This window comes from Mytilus trossulus, unplaced genomic scaffold (assembly GCF_036588685.1).
Source record: "Mytilus trossulus isolate FHL-02 unplaced genomic scaffold, PNRI_Mtr1.1.1.hap1 h1tg000164l___fragment_2___debris__unscaffolded, whole genome shotgun sequence".
In the NCBI taxonomy this organism is placed as follows: Eukaryota; Metazoa; Mollusca; class Bivalvia; order Mytilida; family Mytilidae; genus Mytilus; species Mytilus trossulus.
Genome location: NW_026963305.1, coordinates 60,173 through 77,007, shown reverse-complemented (window position 1 = coordinate 77,007; position 16,835 = coordinate 60,173). Strand labels below are relative to the sequence as shown.

At 32.0% G+C, this 16,835-nt stretch overlaps 1 protein-coding gene across 1 annotated transcript; it reads right to left on the bottom strand.

Annotated features, from left to right (window-relative positions):
• Positions 1 to 521: 521 nt before the first annotated feature.
• On the bottom strand, positions 522 to 16,207 carry LOC134700583 (uncharacterized). The gene is made up of 2 exons (XM_063561963.1): positions 13,336 to 16,207; positions 522 to 5,101 (listed from the first exon to the last, which is right to left on the bottom strand). The coding sequence occupies exons 1-2, from the start codon at positions 16,190 to 16,192 to the stop codon at positions 1,695 to 1,697; spliced, it is 6,264 nt and encodes a 2,087-aa protein (XP_063418033.1). The 5' UTR covers positions 16,193 to 16,207; the 3' UTR covers positions 522 to 1,694.
• Between the last annotated feature and the right edge of the window lie 628 nt (positions 16,208 to 16,835).

Genomic DNA, 16,835 nt, shown 5'->3' with positions numbered 1-16,835 from the left:
AATCTTAACCACAATTACACCAAGGATATGCTATCAAAACAGATGTGTAAAGGAGGTCCATTCGGATAACAGAGACGATATTTTGGAGTCAGTTTCACAAAAAAACTTACGACTAAAATTGATCGTAAGTATACTAAATTGTTCAGGACTAAATAAACGACCAATCTCTGTCGTAAGTTTTTTTTTTTTGTGAAATCGAATCTACAAAAGTTTTACGAAAAAAGGTAAAGGAATCCGTCTGAATGATATTGATAATTGAGATGATCGTCAGGTAAAATCAAGTAAGTACGTATCTGCACTGAACTGTTTCCGTGACAGTTCGCACACTATTACGGCAATTAAACTGGGCGAAAACCTTGAACTTTTACAAAGTGTTTATTATGAGAACTGATATCCTGAATGCATTTTGTCCGACATAGTTAACTACGTTGCATTATAAATATTATAATGTTTGTATCTGTGATTGAGTTAAGCAATAACTTATTGAATAAGCTATTTTATTAAATCAAAACTCTTGTGAGAAATAAAGCATAAATCGACTTTCTTTGTTATAAGATATTTTGCTACATGACTTTTTTATAAAGTAAAATCACAAAAATACCGAACTCTGGGAAACTTTAAAATTGAAAAATCAAACCAGTGATATTCTATAATGAGTATTATTTGTATTCGACTGTATCTTGTTGACTAGATCATTTTAAAAATCTGAATTTTGATTTTTTGATTTAAAAAAAAACTATTGGTTGGTTTTATTTAAGCATTGAAATGTAGCACATAAGGTCATTTGATAGCTGACGATATGTGTGTGTTTTGCTCATTGTTGAAAGCCGTCAATATAAATTATAAATTGAAAATACGAATATGCAAACATAAAGATAACCGATTTACCGCCTTTGAAATGCGTAATAATTATTGCATGTTTTGATTTGTTTCAAGAGGGGGTCGGAAGGGTCCTGATCCCACAATCCCGGGCTTAAAAACATAAAATCCCGAGGTCCCGAATTTAAAAAAAAATTAAAACCCGCCATCCCGAAGTTTTAAAAAAGAATTCTCGGCTCCCGAAATGGTCAATCATCAAATTCCGAGCATGAAAACACCCAATCTCTGCCCCTATTTCAACAGCAATCAGGAAGATGTTTTGATAAGTTTGGGTCAAACTTATAAATGTCGGTTCGATCATTTTGACTTTGATTATATATCTTGGCCAAAGTAATAAAGTTCGGGTCAATGCATTTCACTTCACAAAGCGGTGATATACAATTTAATTAAAACCAAAGCAGACTGACAATGACAGTGGGACAACAGCTGAAATCATGTAGTTTAGCAACGTTATGACAGTCACTTGACAAATTCCGAAAATAAAACACACATCAATGGCATGCTTTCAGTGAAAAATATAACAAAGAAGGATAAGTGCAAAAATATCAGGATGTATGTAAAATATTATGTCTTGATCCTTTAAATTATATGAAAGGTTCTGATACTAAAAATGTAATAAAATAATATATACATACATGTATCTGTGATTAAATAATATCATTTGGTAGATCAAAACAACTTAACATATTCTCAAACATAATACAAAGTTATCAGTTAAACAATATCACATCAGCTGTTTCTTGAGAGGTAGTAAAAGTACATTGCGTGCTACGTTTTGTACAATATTCATATTGCAATCTTCAAACCAGAAAAAATTAAGTAAATCCATATCTATTAATAATATATATATCCGACAAATTAACCTTTATTTGCGGCATCAACGCATTTTTCAACTTTGCCATAAAATTACGGTCTGTGACATCTAAGTACACATAAGAATTAAGATAATCCTTAATATCTTTGTCATCTATTTCACTTGTCTTATCCCTCAGAAATATCACTATTAAATGGTTGTACTTGCTAAGACGTGTCTTTTCAATCGCTCTTTGAAACACAAACAATTGTAAATCATCTAATGTTTCTAAACTTGAAGTCACAAAAATTGTATGTGAAGAGGACTCGACGGCAATCCCAATATTTGTCAATATACAGGCACCAGGATGAAAATGACTATCCGGAGTACAGATTCTGTATGATTCTTTTTCTAAGCGTGGTATTAAGTTGCTTTGGCAGTAATCACGTTCATCACATGAATAACAAAAGAATAGATCATATTCATGCCCTTTCGTTATTTTCAGCTCCCTCTCAAACGGAAATACTTTTTTGGTATTCATATGAATCATTAGGTTATCGTGACTAGCTCCTAGATTATTCTTTGAGTATGATCTTAATGTATATTTTATTTTACTTAAAAATAGTGCATTTCTGTACTTTAAATGTTTATGGAGTTTGATATATTTCTGAACGTCCTTGTTTAATGCTGTAACCACATTGTTTTCTGTAACACTTGTTACTAGCAGGAAATTAGCTCTGTTTACTTTTATTTTATTTTGACACTCCGCCCATGTATAATCCATTAATACTGTATTTGCCAACATATCATCGGATAATATAAGAAGAACATGTTTGCTTTGCAATACTGCAGAGGAAATATTTTCCTGCAAAGAATATCCAGCAATAAAATCGTGTGCAACACTAAAAACAATGAATTGCATTTGTTTAAGGGGAAATACCAATTTTTCTTCCACAAATTCTGACGAATCTTTAGCGTGAATAATTGTCAGGTCTATTATCTCCCTTTTATCACATTTCCGTCGATCAAAAGGATGTAATTCAAAAGTAACGTAAATTAGAACTTTGATCTCTACTCTAAAGTAGAATCCAAGAAACAGTGCAATAAATGTCAACAATATTCCTACGACGACGGGAATCACATAAGATTGATGTATAGTTCTATCGTGGCATACAAACTTATTATCTTGGAGCAGAACAATTTGTTGCGCATATTGGTTGTTTTCACTATTACAAGTAACACCATGGATATTTTTAATTAAATCAATATTCACTATCAGCCACTTTTTGAACCACAAAGAATTACAGTCACAAGCAAAGGGATTGTTTTGCAAGCTGATCGCATAGATATCTAAATCTTTGATATTTTCTGGGATGTGAATTAGTAAATTATTATCTAGTGTCAACCGTTTTATATTAATCATCTTTTTTAAAGCATCAGGTTCTATTTCACCTAATTTATTGTTGGAGATAAGAAGTTGTCGTATATTCCCTAAATATTTACGTACGGTGAGTTTTGATATATTATTATTTTCTAACCAGATATCCAGCATTCCACTCGGCATATTTTCCGGAAGTGTGTTTAATTCTTTATCTCTGCAGTTAACTATGGTTACATTAAACATTTCACGAATGTAGCATTCACATAAAGGTGGACAGTCAGTTATATTGACTACTGAATATGTCTCTTCTGCTTTGAGTCTAAGAACAGCTCTTCCTTTGAATTCAAATGGTAATTTGCATGTCCATTCAGTGTAGAAATACTCCTCCCCTGTCCAATATCCAATGTCAGTCAAGTTTAGCATCAATTTATTAAAAGGTAGTATATCAGAATAACATTTGAAAGATTGCGCTAAAAACACAAATTTGAAATGCTTCAATATTACCAACAACATACGTTTTGCATGTGCGCTTGCATTAGTTTTTATAAAGAAACCAGTGACATTAGAATGGCTTAAATCAATTTTTCTCCAAGTGTTTGTTGTTTGTAGATAGTCACTGTCCATCGAGCTACTGGACGACTCAACACTTCTTATAAGCGAGGTCGGGTCAACGTGTTCAAGCAAAGCTGTCATATTTTGAAAATTGATATTGGTAAACCTAACATCAATTGTTTTTAGACCTCGTATATAAAGCAATGTAACCGGAAAATCTCTTAGTGGATTGTTTTTTAAAATGACACTGTTTAACCCTACACTGTTAACTGGAAGTATTTCTTGGCCTACTGTAAGGATCTTATTATATCCTAGATTTAGAGAAATCAATTTGTTAAGGTGAAAGAACACTTGTTTCGGTAACACCGTTAAACTGTTGTTTGCTAAACTAAGAAATGTTAGGCTTGATAAGTGATCAAAAACTCCGGACGGTAAATCACCTAGTTCGTTTTTACTAAGATCAAGATGGAGTAATTCAGTCAGCCCTGAAAATGTTAGTCCTCTAATTTCTCGTAATCCAAGTTCAGTTAATATAACAACTTGAAGTCCGTCTACATATTTGAAAATATCTTCATCAAAATAGAAAATGTTGTTTTTCGAAATTCTGAAAAAGTGCAACCTTCGACTTAGTTGTATGTTACTTCCTGTCGTGAGTCCATTGTTCATCAATGATAGCTGTCTCCGAAACATGTTATATGGAATATTAAGATGGAAAGACTTTATAAGATGGTTTTGTAGATACTCTGACCGTGACAAATTATCTGTGAGGAATGCATCGTTGATGGACCACGGAAATTCCACTTTTCCTTTTAATTCACATTTATCAACCTCTAATGTTTGAAGATCTGGAAATATTTTACGAAGCATTTGTTGATTAATAGCTCCTATGCATTGACTTACTAAAATCTCCTTCACATTGGAAGTTTCATTGTTACAATTGAACATATACTGTATAAAGCTCATTATGTCATGTTGTATACAGTTTATACCAAGTGCTTGAATATTTTTGGAGCCTTCACACGATAATCTTTTATCTGTCACCTCAATAGAAGTAAAATTAGCTGTCAATATTGTAAATACACGTGTATTAATTATTAAAAAGAATGAATCAATATTTTCTATATCAAAACTACATTTGTCTAGCTGAACATAGCTTATCAAATTTGAAACAATTGCTGCGTTTTCTAACTGTTTAAAAGATATCTTTATATATTCGTCGCAAATAAAAACAAAAAATCCAACTGTCATACTTTCATTTGGAAAGTTGTAATGGTTCAGAATATCCGTTGTGTTCAAATCACAATTATAATTTGATCGAATCTTTATTAATCGTCCAATAGTATTAACTGGTTTTGAATCTTGATTATAAAGGGAAGGGTAGTTAAACGGTTTAAGTTCCATTTGACACAGAAAACCAGTTGATGCTGCCACCGTCAATGCCAGTAAAAAAGTTGTATTTCTTACTATATTACCCATAATCCATTGATATTCCGGTTATGACATATTAGATTTCTTTGCAAGTTATCTGTAATTAGATTGCTAAAGTTAGTAAATAATCATGGAATAACCCTATATGGTAACACAGGCATTAAAAATATAATGAACGCAGCCGATTTTTAATTCAGTATCAATGCATTTATCATTTTTTATGAACTGAATGAAAGGTTAACTTGTGTAAATTATAAGGATAAGGCACATAAAGATAAACAGTGAGTTGTTGAATTGCAGGCAGCTGGCACTTATCGACTACGTTATATACATTTGCAGGAATGGAAATATACCCAGAGGGTATCACAAGCCAAGTAGTCAGCACTTGTGCTGACATGAATTATCATTGATATGGTTATATTTATAATTTACTGTTCACAAAATTTAGAATTTTTGAAATACTAAGACTTTTCTACCTTTGGCATAGATAACCTTAGCTATATTTGGCAAAACTTTTAGGAATTTTGATCCTCAATGCTCTTCAACTTCGTACTTTATTTGGCCTTTTAAACTTTTTTTTGGATTCGAGCGTCACTGATGAGTCTTTTGTAGACGCCTGGCGTATATATAAAATTTAGTCCTGGTATCTATAATGAGTTTATTTACAGGAATGGAAATAAAAATTCTACAATTCTAGAAGTACCATAATACTTATATTGGGTAACGAATTGACCTTTTGTACTAAGAGTGTCAATTTATCATAGCATCTTACTGATATATCCACCAGCATATTTGTTGATATGAATTGTATTGTAGTTTAGGTATCCAATACCATAAAGAAAGATATAATTCCTCTGTTTTTTTTATTTACTATTTTATTTAAATACAGAAAGTATAATGATTTTAAACAATTTATTATCTGTTGATATATAAAATTGATATTTTTTTTTTACATATTTAGGGACAAATCATGTTATTCTTTCACCTATCCTCATTTCATGTGATAATCTCGTACCAATAGGCCAAGTGTCACAATCGCTTGTTTGCGAAAATATTTTTGTTTATCTTTTACATGTTTTGAAGTACATATATGATTGAGGGATAAACACAAATCCAGTTGTGTACTCAAACTTGTCCAACATTTCTTGCCTGTTCATTTTTTGTGAATTGGTCTCTTATCTATATTGAACGTAACCATCGAATTAGACTTGCCACAGCGTTGATACTTAGTTCAGCAACACGGCGGATGTTACACGTGGAGCAGGATTTTACCCCCTCCATGAGAATCTTTGATAAATTTCGCCTTCTTTTTTATCTGTTATTTTTTTTTAATATAAATCAATAAACAAATTTACTGTTAAAACATGTTGAGTATATTACCGATTGTTGTGCAAAGATGTACGTTTTCATTATTTTCATAAGCTGGTCTGTATTTTGTGGAAGCATTTTATTAAAATTATTACTATAAAATTGAGAATGGAAATGGGGAATGTGTCAAAGAGACAACAACCCGACCAAAATAAAAAAACACAACAGCAGAAGGTCACCAACAGGTCTTCAATGTAGCGAGAAATTCCCGCACCCGGAGGCGTCCTTCAGCTGGCCCCTAAACAAATATATACAAGTTCAGTGATTATGAACGCCATACTAATTTCCAAATTGTACACAAGAAACTAAAATTTAAATAATACAAGACTAACAAAGGCCAGAGGCTCTTGACTTGGGACAGGCGTAAAAATGCGGCGGGGTTAAACATGTTTGTGAGATCTCAACCCTCCCCCTATACCTCTAACCAGTGTAGAAAAGTAAAAGCATAACAATACGCACATTAAAATTCAGTTCAAGAGAAGTCCGAGTCTGATGTCTAACTTGTACATAATTACATTATGATAGTAATAGAGTAATGACACAATCAAAAGGTTCCCAAAACTGTTCAGAGAGTTGAAAGAAGAGTGTCAACATATTGTTTCTAAAGTACTTCCTTTGATTCTTGTTTTCTACTTACATGAGATAAGATTTGAATTTCTAATTGAGGAAATGATTCAAATGTTTTTATGTCAAAGGATACACATCCAATTATAAAAATTCACTAGGTTTAAAGAGTTAAGAATATGTGAGAAATGCATTTTTGTAAATGTAATGTTTTAGTAATTTCACTATACTGTATTTTACAATTTACAATACACGACAACTGAATACATGCAAAGGTCCATGGAAATATATTTTTAAATTTACTAATGTAGCTTGTTTCTATCCAAGCCTTATTGTTATACAGGATGACACAAAGGATTACAATTTTAAAGGTCAGACGCGCGTTTGATATACAAAAACATCATCAGTGACGCTCGAAACAAAAACAGTTAAAAATCCGAATAAGGTACGAAGTTAAATAGGATTAAAGACCACAAATTTTAAATGTTTTGCCTAATACATCTTAATATATTTTTTTATAACATGAGCAACTTGACGGGTGCAATATATGGAGCAGGATCTGCCTACCCTTCCGGAGAATCTGAGGTCACCTCGGGATTTTGGTGTGGTTCGTGTTGCTTACTCTTGAGTTTTCTATGTTGTGTCATGAGTACTATTGTTTTTCTGTTTGTCTTTTTCATTTTTTACCATGGTTTTGTCAGTTTAGTTTTGATTTATCTGGAATATTTCTTTTAAGTTATTTACTATAGGGTAGAACAACCTTAAAAAATCATTTGCAAAGCCTGGTAAATGTTTGAACAGTATGTATTACCAAGTTTTATAGATACACAGGACAGTGATTCAATTTGGACAAAAAGAACTGTCTAAATCGTTATTGCGAATATTTCTGGTATACTGAATAATTGAATGCACAAAATGGCGGGTATGTTCTCTTTGAAAAAAATACTTTTGGAACTATTCTGGTGCCATCAGATAATTGATAAATTTAAAACGCTTTGCTAGTAAGTCATTTGACTTTTGGATAGACTCTTCATGAGCACGAAAAGTCAGACTTTGTTCACTTTAATTGCGCTATGATACAGTTTTAAGTGTGTTTTAACAAACAATGCATAAGATGCTACCACATATATATAGATCAAATACTATCGTATTGTAAATATGTTTTTGATGATCTAATTGTTACACGTCGTTCGTGTGTATCAACACATTTATATGTTACTAGACATGCTTCAGTTATCACACACGGTTGAGACATGTTATTTTTTACCTTATACAATAACATGTCAATAATACGTAATACACTAAATAAACTATCAATAAAATATCGATTCGAAATTCAGTAAGATACATTTACCCTATTGATTTAAGTTGAAATTTTTATGATTATAGAATGCAAAGATGTAAAGAATTTTTCATGGCAAAATATATAAAAGAGATATTTCATGATTGTAGGTATTAGCATAAAACAATGATTTGCAGTGTTCTCTTTTGAATGCACTGAATGACAACATTCAAACACAAACGAAACAAACTGTGTGTGCCTGTCATTTTTAAATTCCTTTAACATATTTCACAATTTTTTTACCGTTCTGCTATCAAGTAAACATTTTCAACTTAAAAAAATTAAACAATTTAGCAAATTTATTTAACGGAAAAAGGCAACTCCTTAACATATAGTTCTATTTAAAAATGAACTATAAATAATATATAATCTAAAACAAACCTGATTTTTTTAATGCGTATATCACCGTAAATATGAATCGGTAAAATCCTTTCCGTTTTATAAATACATAATAGGAAGTATGTGTAGATTAATCCTCTAGGTGAAGGAAAACTTTTATCTCTCCGAATCAGTATTTCACAGTTGAAGTACTTTTACATTGATATGTTTGAGAGAAAAATGTGTTGTTGTTATAAAATAAGATGAATGATTGTCAAAAAGACAACAATCGAACACATTACGTACATGTCATATGTTGTACTTGATTTCTTCATTTAATCATCCCATCGGACGCTCCTTCGTCACACAAGGAGCGTATATGATATCAAACGAGCAGAATAAAATATTCAATAAAGGCAACAGTAGTATACCGCTGTTCCAAACTCATAAATCCATGGACAAAAAACAAAATAGGGGTAACAAACTAAAACCGAGGGAAACAAAAAAAAAAAGACAAACAAGACTTCAACAATAAGATGAAACTAAAAGACAAAAAATTATAAGATGAAAATTTGCAAAGACATGGAGAGAATGAAATGCCTACAAAATCTTGGAAAAATAAAAAAAATGTTATACCTTTTGAAATTTAGGACAAAAGTAAACAACAGTAGTATACCGCTGTTTAATATTCTTGTATTGATCGGGCCACAAACAAATGTTTTTGTAAACACTTCAACTTTTAGAGTAAAAACAACGGAACAACAGCAACACTGAACTGTTACATAAACTCACACCAATATACACAGAATCGGACAACTTTATAATAACTACCATATTCATGACCTGGTTCAATGATCTAAATTTTAGAAACTAATAGTCCACTTAGGCACATGTCAATTAAAAAAAGGTGTACGGAACTTACGGAAGGCAAATAATAATAGTATAGAATAAGACGACGAGAATAGCTTATTGTAAAACAACAGGATGTGAAGGGTGTGAGAGAATAATAACCTATATAGGTTAATCAGATTTCGAAAGCTCTGTTAAAATAAATAGAAAATGAGTCTCTGTCCTACTGCAACAATACAAAAACATTTGACTTGTCTTCCACGTACACAAGTATTATTATTCCAAACAAGAAAACCTCTTTGTTCATAAAAAAAGAATGACCGACGTAGATTCCAATTTCTAAACTACGGGAGTGATTAATCGTTCTTTGTAAAGCTAAAAACGTTGAAACTGAGATTATAAAGATACTTTATTTCCTGCTTGACCACTTATGTATCATGTCTGGGGGAAGTGTTTTTCCACACACAAAAATCGGAATTACCATGGAACTGTGTTGACGTTTTCTTTATTCATATGAAAAAGACTTCATATGGATCAATATTCCTAATGTGCCTCAAAATGAGGAATTCTCAAATATTGTGTGTCAAAAAAAATATCTGTGTAGTGATATTGGACATGTTTCTGTTTTTAACAAGTGACTGAGCTTAACCATTTGTGTTGATTTGGAAAGTAGATGATCATAGAATAGATGTGTTAAAACTATAGAGCTATTTTAAATGTTTTCAAAGTATTAAATTTTCAAAGAAATGGTTATGCTTTAAAGAGCTAGTTTACTACAAGAAGCAGCATCAAGAAAGAATATACGTAGTGTGCTAACCAACGGAGGAAGTAATCTCACTTCGTACCCCGACAAACTAACCACAAATGTGAAAATGTCAGCTTCAAAACGACAAAACTAACATATCTAAGTTTATGATGTGGACTGAGCTACAGAAGAGAGCGATACCATTACCGCCTATGGATACACATATTATAATTATTTTTACATTGACCTTGACATTGATAAGCTTATTTTCCTAAAATATATCTCCCATTTATGATTTATGTAAGGTTTGTTTTAATGGAGCAAGGGATATTACACCATACGATTACATTTTGTTTTTACACGTATATGGAAGGATGGAATAACAAGCTATTACTATTAACTCTTTGATTTTTTTCTATAAGCATATAATCCTAGTTATCAAGTTAACGTTAAACAGACAATTATTTAAAATTTCTGATGTTACATATTTATGCGCATAATTATGTATATATTGCGACAAGACAATTATACTACATAACCTATATTTTACAATTTATACTTTGTTCATTTAGCATAGCATAGAATAACCCAAAAACATACATACAAATGTAAGAGGTTCATTGAGATAAGTGTATTGTCCCATATATTTTGCCATACATTTTGATTTTGCTAATATAGTATTAGCCTTTGGATGGAAAAAGTGACATAAATATTTTTCGAACTACTTTTAACTGTTCTAGGATTAAATGTTGCAAATGAAACACGCAAATGTTTATAAGAAGCTGGGACAAAAATATTCACTTAGAAAACTCTTGCAAACATTCATTTGTATAGTATATTTTCTGTAAACACAACCAAAGCGAGACAACCGAATTTTTCTTTACTTGGATTTAGTGGTTGAAAAAATAAAGTTACTTTACAATTCTGACACAATATAATCAACCAAACACAAATCGTCGGTATATAACCGTTTACGCAAAATTTAAAAGGTAATTTTAACAACAAATTCTATTCTTATTTTTTTCATGCGTTAAGGGTGTCGATTGACCGATTTTACCGGCCTAATCTCTCTGTGGTTTACATCTAAGTTAAATGATACAAAAGAATCAAAGTCATGGCTAATACCATGATATATTACTCATTAATCAATAAATTTGGTAAAGTAAGGACATTAAATCATTAAACAAAAAATAAAACGGGACACGTTTTAAACAAAAAAAAATCATTCCCTTGAAGAAGGATATTGCCTGCATATCAATTTTAAAAGTAAGTTAATATCATAAACAGAAAGGTTTAACACAAACACAAGGTAGTCATAAAGAAATCATCAGCTCGATCGAGGAAAACAGATTGGAGTGTGTATTTGTGATTTTAAAGATAACGCACTTAATAACAGAATAAATAAAGAGACTTGTAAGGAACACGTATATGTACTGAAACTTAAAAGATCATTATTTTGTTAAAAATCCCCTTTTTCTTGAAAACTACTAACATAAAGATTAATTAAAATAATATCAATAAATTGAAAAACGAAAGGAAAAAAAATAGTCTACTCAACCAAAACACCAGATCAGATAAGGTTTTTATATTATATAAAATGGACAACGAGGTTAGCGACATAACTTTTTCTCAAAACGACTACATGTTATCCTGCAATCGACATTTCTACTATACTAAAACAGGTGTACATATACCACGAAGAGAATTCGTATACAAGACGTATATAGTCTACTTGAATCCTACTTCTGTTGCGAGCAAACGGTTATATCAAATTTCTGTTAACGTCTCAGTTCAAGTGGGCTCAACATTGTGGTCTGCGTTTAGTTCATGCTGATTTCATCTAAAGATAAATTCAATGGTTGTGATAGGGGAAATATGTACAAAAATTAATTTCAGTATAAAGACAAAAACTGTTTAATGTATATAGATATCAGCTGTATTTTTCCTGGAAAACATTTAATTCGGCTTGTTTTTGCAGTCTTCGATTTGTCATCCAAGAGCAGTTGTATAATCTGTATCTCTATGGATTGTGACATTCTATATTGTCCAGTTTGACTGAGTGAACAAACAAATGGCAAGTGTGAGTGCTTGTGAATCACTCGGTCTATTCAGGTTAGACTTCCTGTAGTAACAAGGTTAAAACATAGCAAACTACGATACTCTCTACATTTTAATAATTTAAACTTAAAAATTACTACAGACTAAGTGGATTCTTCTCTTATCGTATATTCAGTAATATAAAAAGGGGCCTCAATAAATATCTTTCCTAATATTTCTTGTTTCAAATCTGGTGCTATTCTGGTCTGATCGGTTGGTAATAAAACAAAATTGCTGTAGGGCCATTAATCAAGCTTCTGACATTGAACGCTTAGGGTAAAAAATATTCAATGTTTTGAAGATTATTTCCACATTTTGTATCGACATTGCATTTTATTGATAATTATGCGGTTTGCTTTTTGCTCATTATTGACTGCCATAAGATGACCAATCATTTGTAGCTGTTTACATTCTTGTTAGTAAGTTGTTGTCTCACTGATAGTTTTATCAAACTTAAAAGTATTTGTTATATAACGAATATAATGTCGAATACGTTAAGTATTGCAAGAATCATTGCGAGCTTAAGCCTAAACATATTTGGTCAAGGAATGCGCCAAATAGCTACACATTTGGTTTGAGTCCTTTAGAAGTGGCTGTCTGAATTTGGTATACTAACAGACGGTCGTTTAATGTGCACATTATTAAGGTAATTGAATCAAGACTTTGTGAGTGAAATTGGCGACATACGCATGCATTAACATAAAGAGTATTGTGTTAAAACTGGAAATAAAATCCAAAGTGAAAGTTAATTTGAATATGAACTCAAGCAGAAATTAAGTTTGATTAAGTGCAAACGTAGCGCAACCATGAAATACACTTTCAAAATCCTTCCTCAATTAGCATTTAAAAACGAAGTAAAACGTGATAGTGTGACTGTATATTAGTAGCTTTTGATAAAATAAAATAATAAATTCTTACCAGCAAAATCTAAAGAGACAAATATTCAACATCGATCCTTCATGTAACACGTGTTTAATTTACATGATATAATATCTAGATTTTTCATAAAGAAGTATTTATAATTCCATTTCGTATGTTCACATCGGAAACGTCTATTTCATTTTTTTGGAGTATCGACGTTTTTAATCTTAAAAAGAAATGTTTGTCTGTGGTATCTAAGTAAACAAAAGAATGAAAATATTCGTTTATATCTTTTTCTCCTAGTGGACAAGTTTTTCCCTGAATTAATATAACTATCAAATGGTTATATTTTTTTAAACGTGTTTTCTCTATTGCCTTTTGAAACACAAATAGTTGTAATTCATCAAATGAATCATGATTTGAGGTAACGAAAATTGTATGAGACGAGGATTCGACAGCGAGACCAATATTTGTCAATAAATAGTCCCCTGGATGAAAATGACTATCCGGAGTACAAATTCTGTACGATTCCTGTTCTAATTGAGGTATTAAGTTGTTCTGGCAATAATCACGTTCGTCGCTTGAATAACAAAAGAATAAATCGTATTCATTGTCTTTGGTATATTGCAGAGTATCCTTTATAGGAAGTAACCGTCTGTGATTTAAATCGGCCATCATGGCTTTGCTTTCACTAGTTTGATATGAAGTCAAAATATATCGTATTTTACTTAGAAATAATGATCCCTTACAGTTTAAATGTTGATGAAGCTGTATATATTGTTGTAAGTCTTTGTTTAATTTGGCAACTCTGGAAGTAGGAGCGATGTTCGTCACTAGAAGAAAATTTGCTCTTTTCACTTTCATTTTCTCCTGACATTCTGCCAAAGTCAAGTCTAATAATACTGAATCGGTTATCATGGTTTCTGACAGTATGAGAAGCACGTGCTTGCTATAAAATACTGCCGAGGAAATGTTTTCATGCACTGAATATCCAGCAATGAAATCATTTGCCTGGCTACAAATAACAAAACCTAATTGTTGCAACGGTAGAACCAACTGCTCGTCGACAAATTTCGTCGTGTCTACAGCGTGTATTATTGTCAGATCAACTATTTCATTTCGATCAAGTTTCCCACGATCAAAAGGATGCCATTCGAAGTTGACATATAAAAGAACTTTGATTTCAAGTCTATAGTATACTAACAAAAAGGTAATCACACCAATAATTAAGATAACTGATGTAGCTGCAGCGACTGGTTTGGTATAATGATGGAACACAGTGGGTTTCTTGCATGTAAATTTATAATCTGGAACAGAAATAATTTGATGTCCATTATCGCTCTCACTACTACAAGTGACCTCACGTAAGTTGTCAATTAAAAATACATTTCTTAACAACCACTTTTTGAACCATAATGTTCGACAGTCACAAACAAATGGGTTGTTCTTAAGGCAGAGAGTATTGAGCTGTAGAACCTCAATACTTTTTGGTATGTGAATAAGCAGATTGTTATCAAGCTTTAAAATCTTTAACTTTGCCATATTTCGGAAAATAGCAAGTTCAATATGCTCTATTATATTGTGTGATAGTATCAGTTGACGCACATTGCACAGGTAACTTCGGAACATTAATTTTGGTATGTTATTATTCTCTAACCACAGATCCAAGTCGCCAGAGGGCATAGTGTCTGGTAGTTCATTTAGGCCTACGCCTCTGCAGTTAACAATGGTCACATTATATACTTCCCGGAAATAGCACTCACATAAAGTTGGACATTCAGATATATCTATTTGTGAATATGTTTCCTCTGCTTGAATTGAGAGAACGGATTTCCCTTCAAGTTCCTTGGGATATTCACATAACCAATCAGAAAAAAAGTATTCGTTTCCTATCCAATGTCCACTCTCTGTGAAATTTAGCATTAATTTATTAAATGGTATAATATCTGAAAAACATGTTAAGTGGTTTTCCTTTAATTCGAATTTGAAATGCTTCAGAATTACCAACATAACACGTCTTGTATGGCAGCACATATCATCATCGATAAAGAAACCACTAGCTTTACTTCCGGTTAGGTCAACTATTCTCCACTCATCGGTTGTCTGTAAAACATCACTCTCAATCGAGCTGCTTGAGGGATTTACACTTCTAAGAAGCGAACTAGCATCAACTTTTTCAAGGAGAGCTGTAAGATTGTTGAAAGATATGTTAGTTGACTTAAGTTCAGCTTTTCTTAGACTTCGTATGTACAAAATAGAAACCGGAAACTCAACCAACGGGTTATTATTTAATTTAAGAGTTTTTAACGTTACACTGTTTACTGGAAGAACACCATCAGTTATTTCAGTTATCTTATTGTTTTCTAAGTTTATTTCGAGCAATTGTTCAAGGTCACTAAAAAGTTTTTCACGTAAGTTTTGTAAGTTATTTTGCGATAAAATAATATATGTCAGGCTTGGTACCTGATTGAATAATGTCGATGGTAAATCAGTGATTACATTATTCCTGAGGTCAAGATAGGTCAATTTGTTTTGACCTGAAAACGTCAATTTTCCAATACATCGTAGCCCTACCTTTGTTATTACAATAACCTGAAGTGCTAGAACATTCTTGAACAGGTTTTCATCAATTTCGGATATATTATTATTTGAAATTTTGACAAAATGCAATAAACCATTCAATTTAACTTGATGTTGACCAGTTATCTTATTATTTGTTAGCGTTAGCTGTCTTCGAAAGATGTGCGGAGGAATATTTAGGTGTACAGATTTGCTATAATGATCCTGCATGTAATTCGATCTAGATAAATTATCGGGTAGAGGAGACACGTTTGGTGCCCATGGGAATTCCAATGTTCCACTTATATTACAATCTACAAGGCTTAGCGTCTGTAGATCTGGAAACTTTTGACGTATACTAGTTTGATTGATTTGTCCCGTGCACTGACCTATTAATATTTCTTTCACGTTGAACGTATCATCATTACAATTAAATATGTTTTCTATAGAGCTCATTATATCATTGTTTATGGACTCTAGACTGACGGAAACAATTCGCTTGAATCCTTTACATGAAGCAGTTTTGTGTCGGTGATCCGGAGAATAAAAGTTCCCGGTTTTTATAGAAAATACACGAGAGTTTGTTATGCTTAGAAATAAATCCATTTCTCCTACGTCAAACTGGCATTGCATTAACTGGACATATCCTATTACGTTCGACTGTACCATTGATATGTGTAAACCATCGAAGGAAACTTTGATATGATGATGGCAGTAGAAAACAAATATTCCAACACGTTTGCTATCGGTAGGAAAATCAAAATTAGAAATGATATGCGTACCATTTACACTGCAGTTAGTAGGTGAAAGAATATGTATTTGTCGTCCAACACTTTCAATAGTTTGTGAATGTAAACTGAAAAGCGGAGGATGCGTAAAAGGTTTAAGATCTGTCTTGCATTGCACATCACTTTCAACTTTCGGAACTGTAGAAATTAATAAACAGATGACTATCATCATATTGGCCATGATCTTCGCACGTGCACACTAGAATATACAAAGACATTTGATCGAGGTAACCTGAAAATGGAAAACAATCTATTTATACAGATGAGACACTTACATGTATTAGAATATCAAAACTCGTCATAGATTTTAG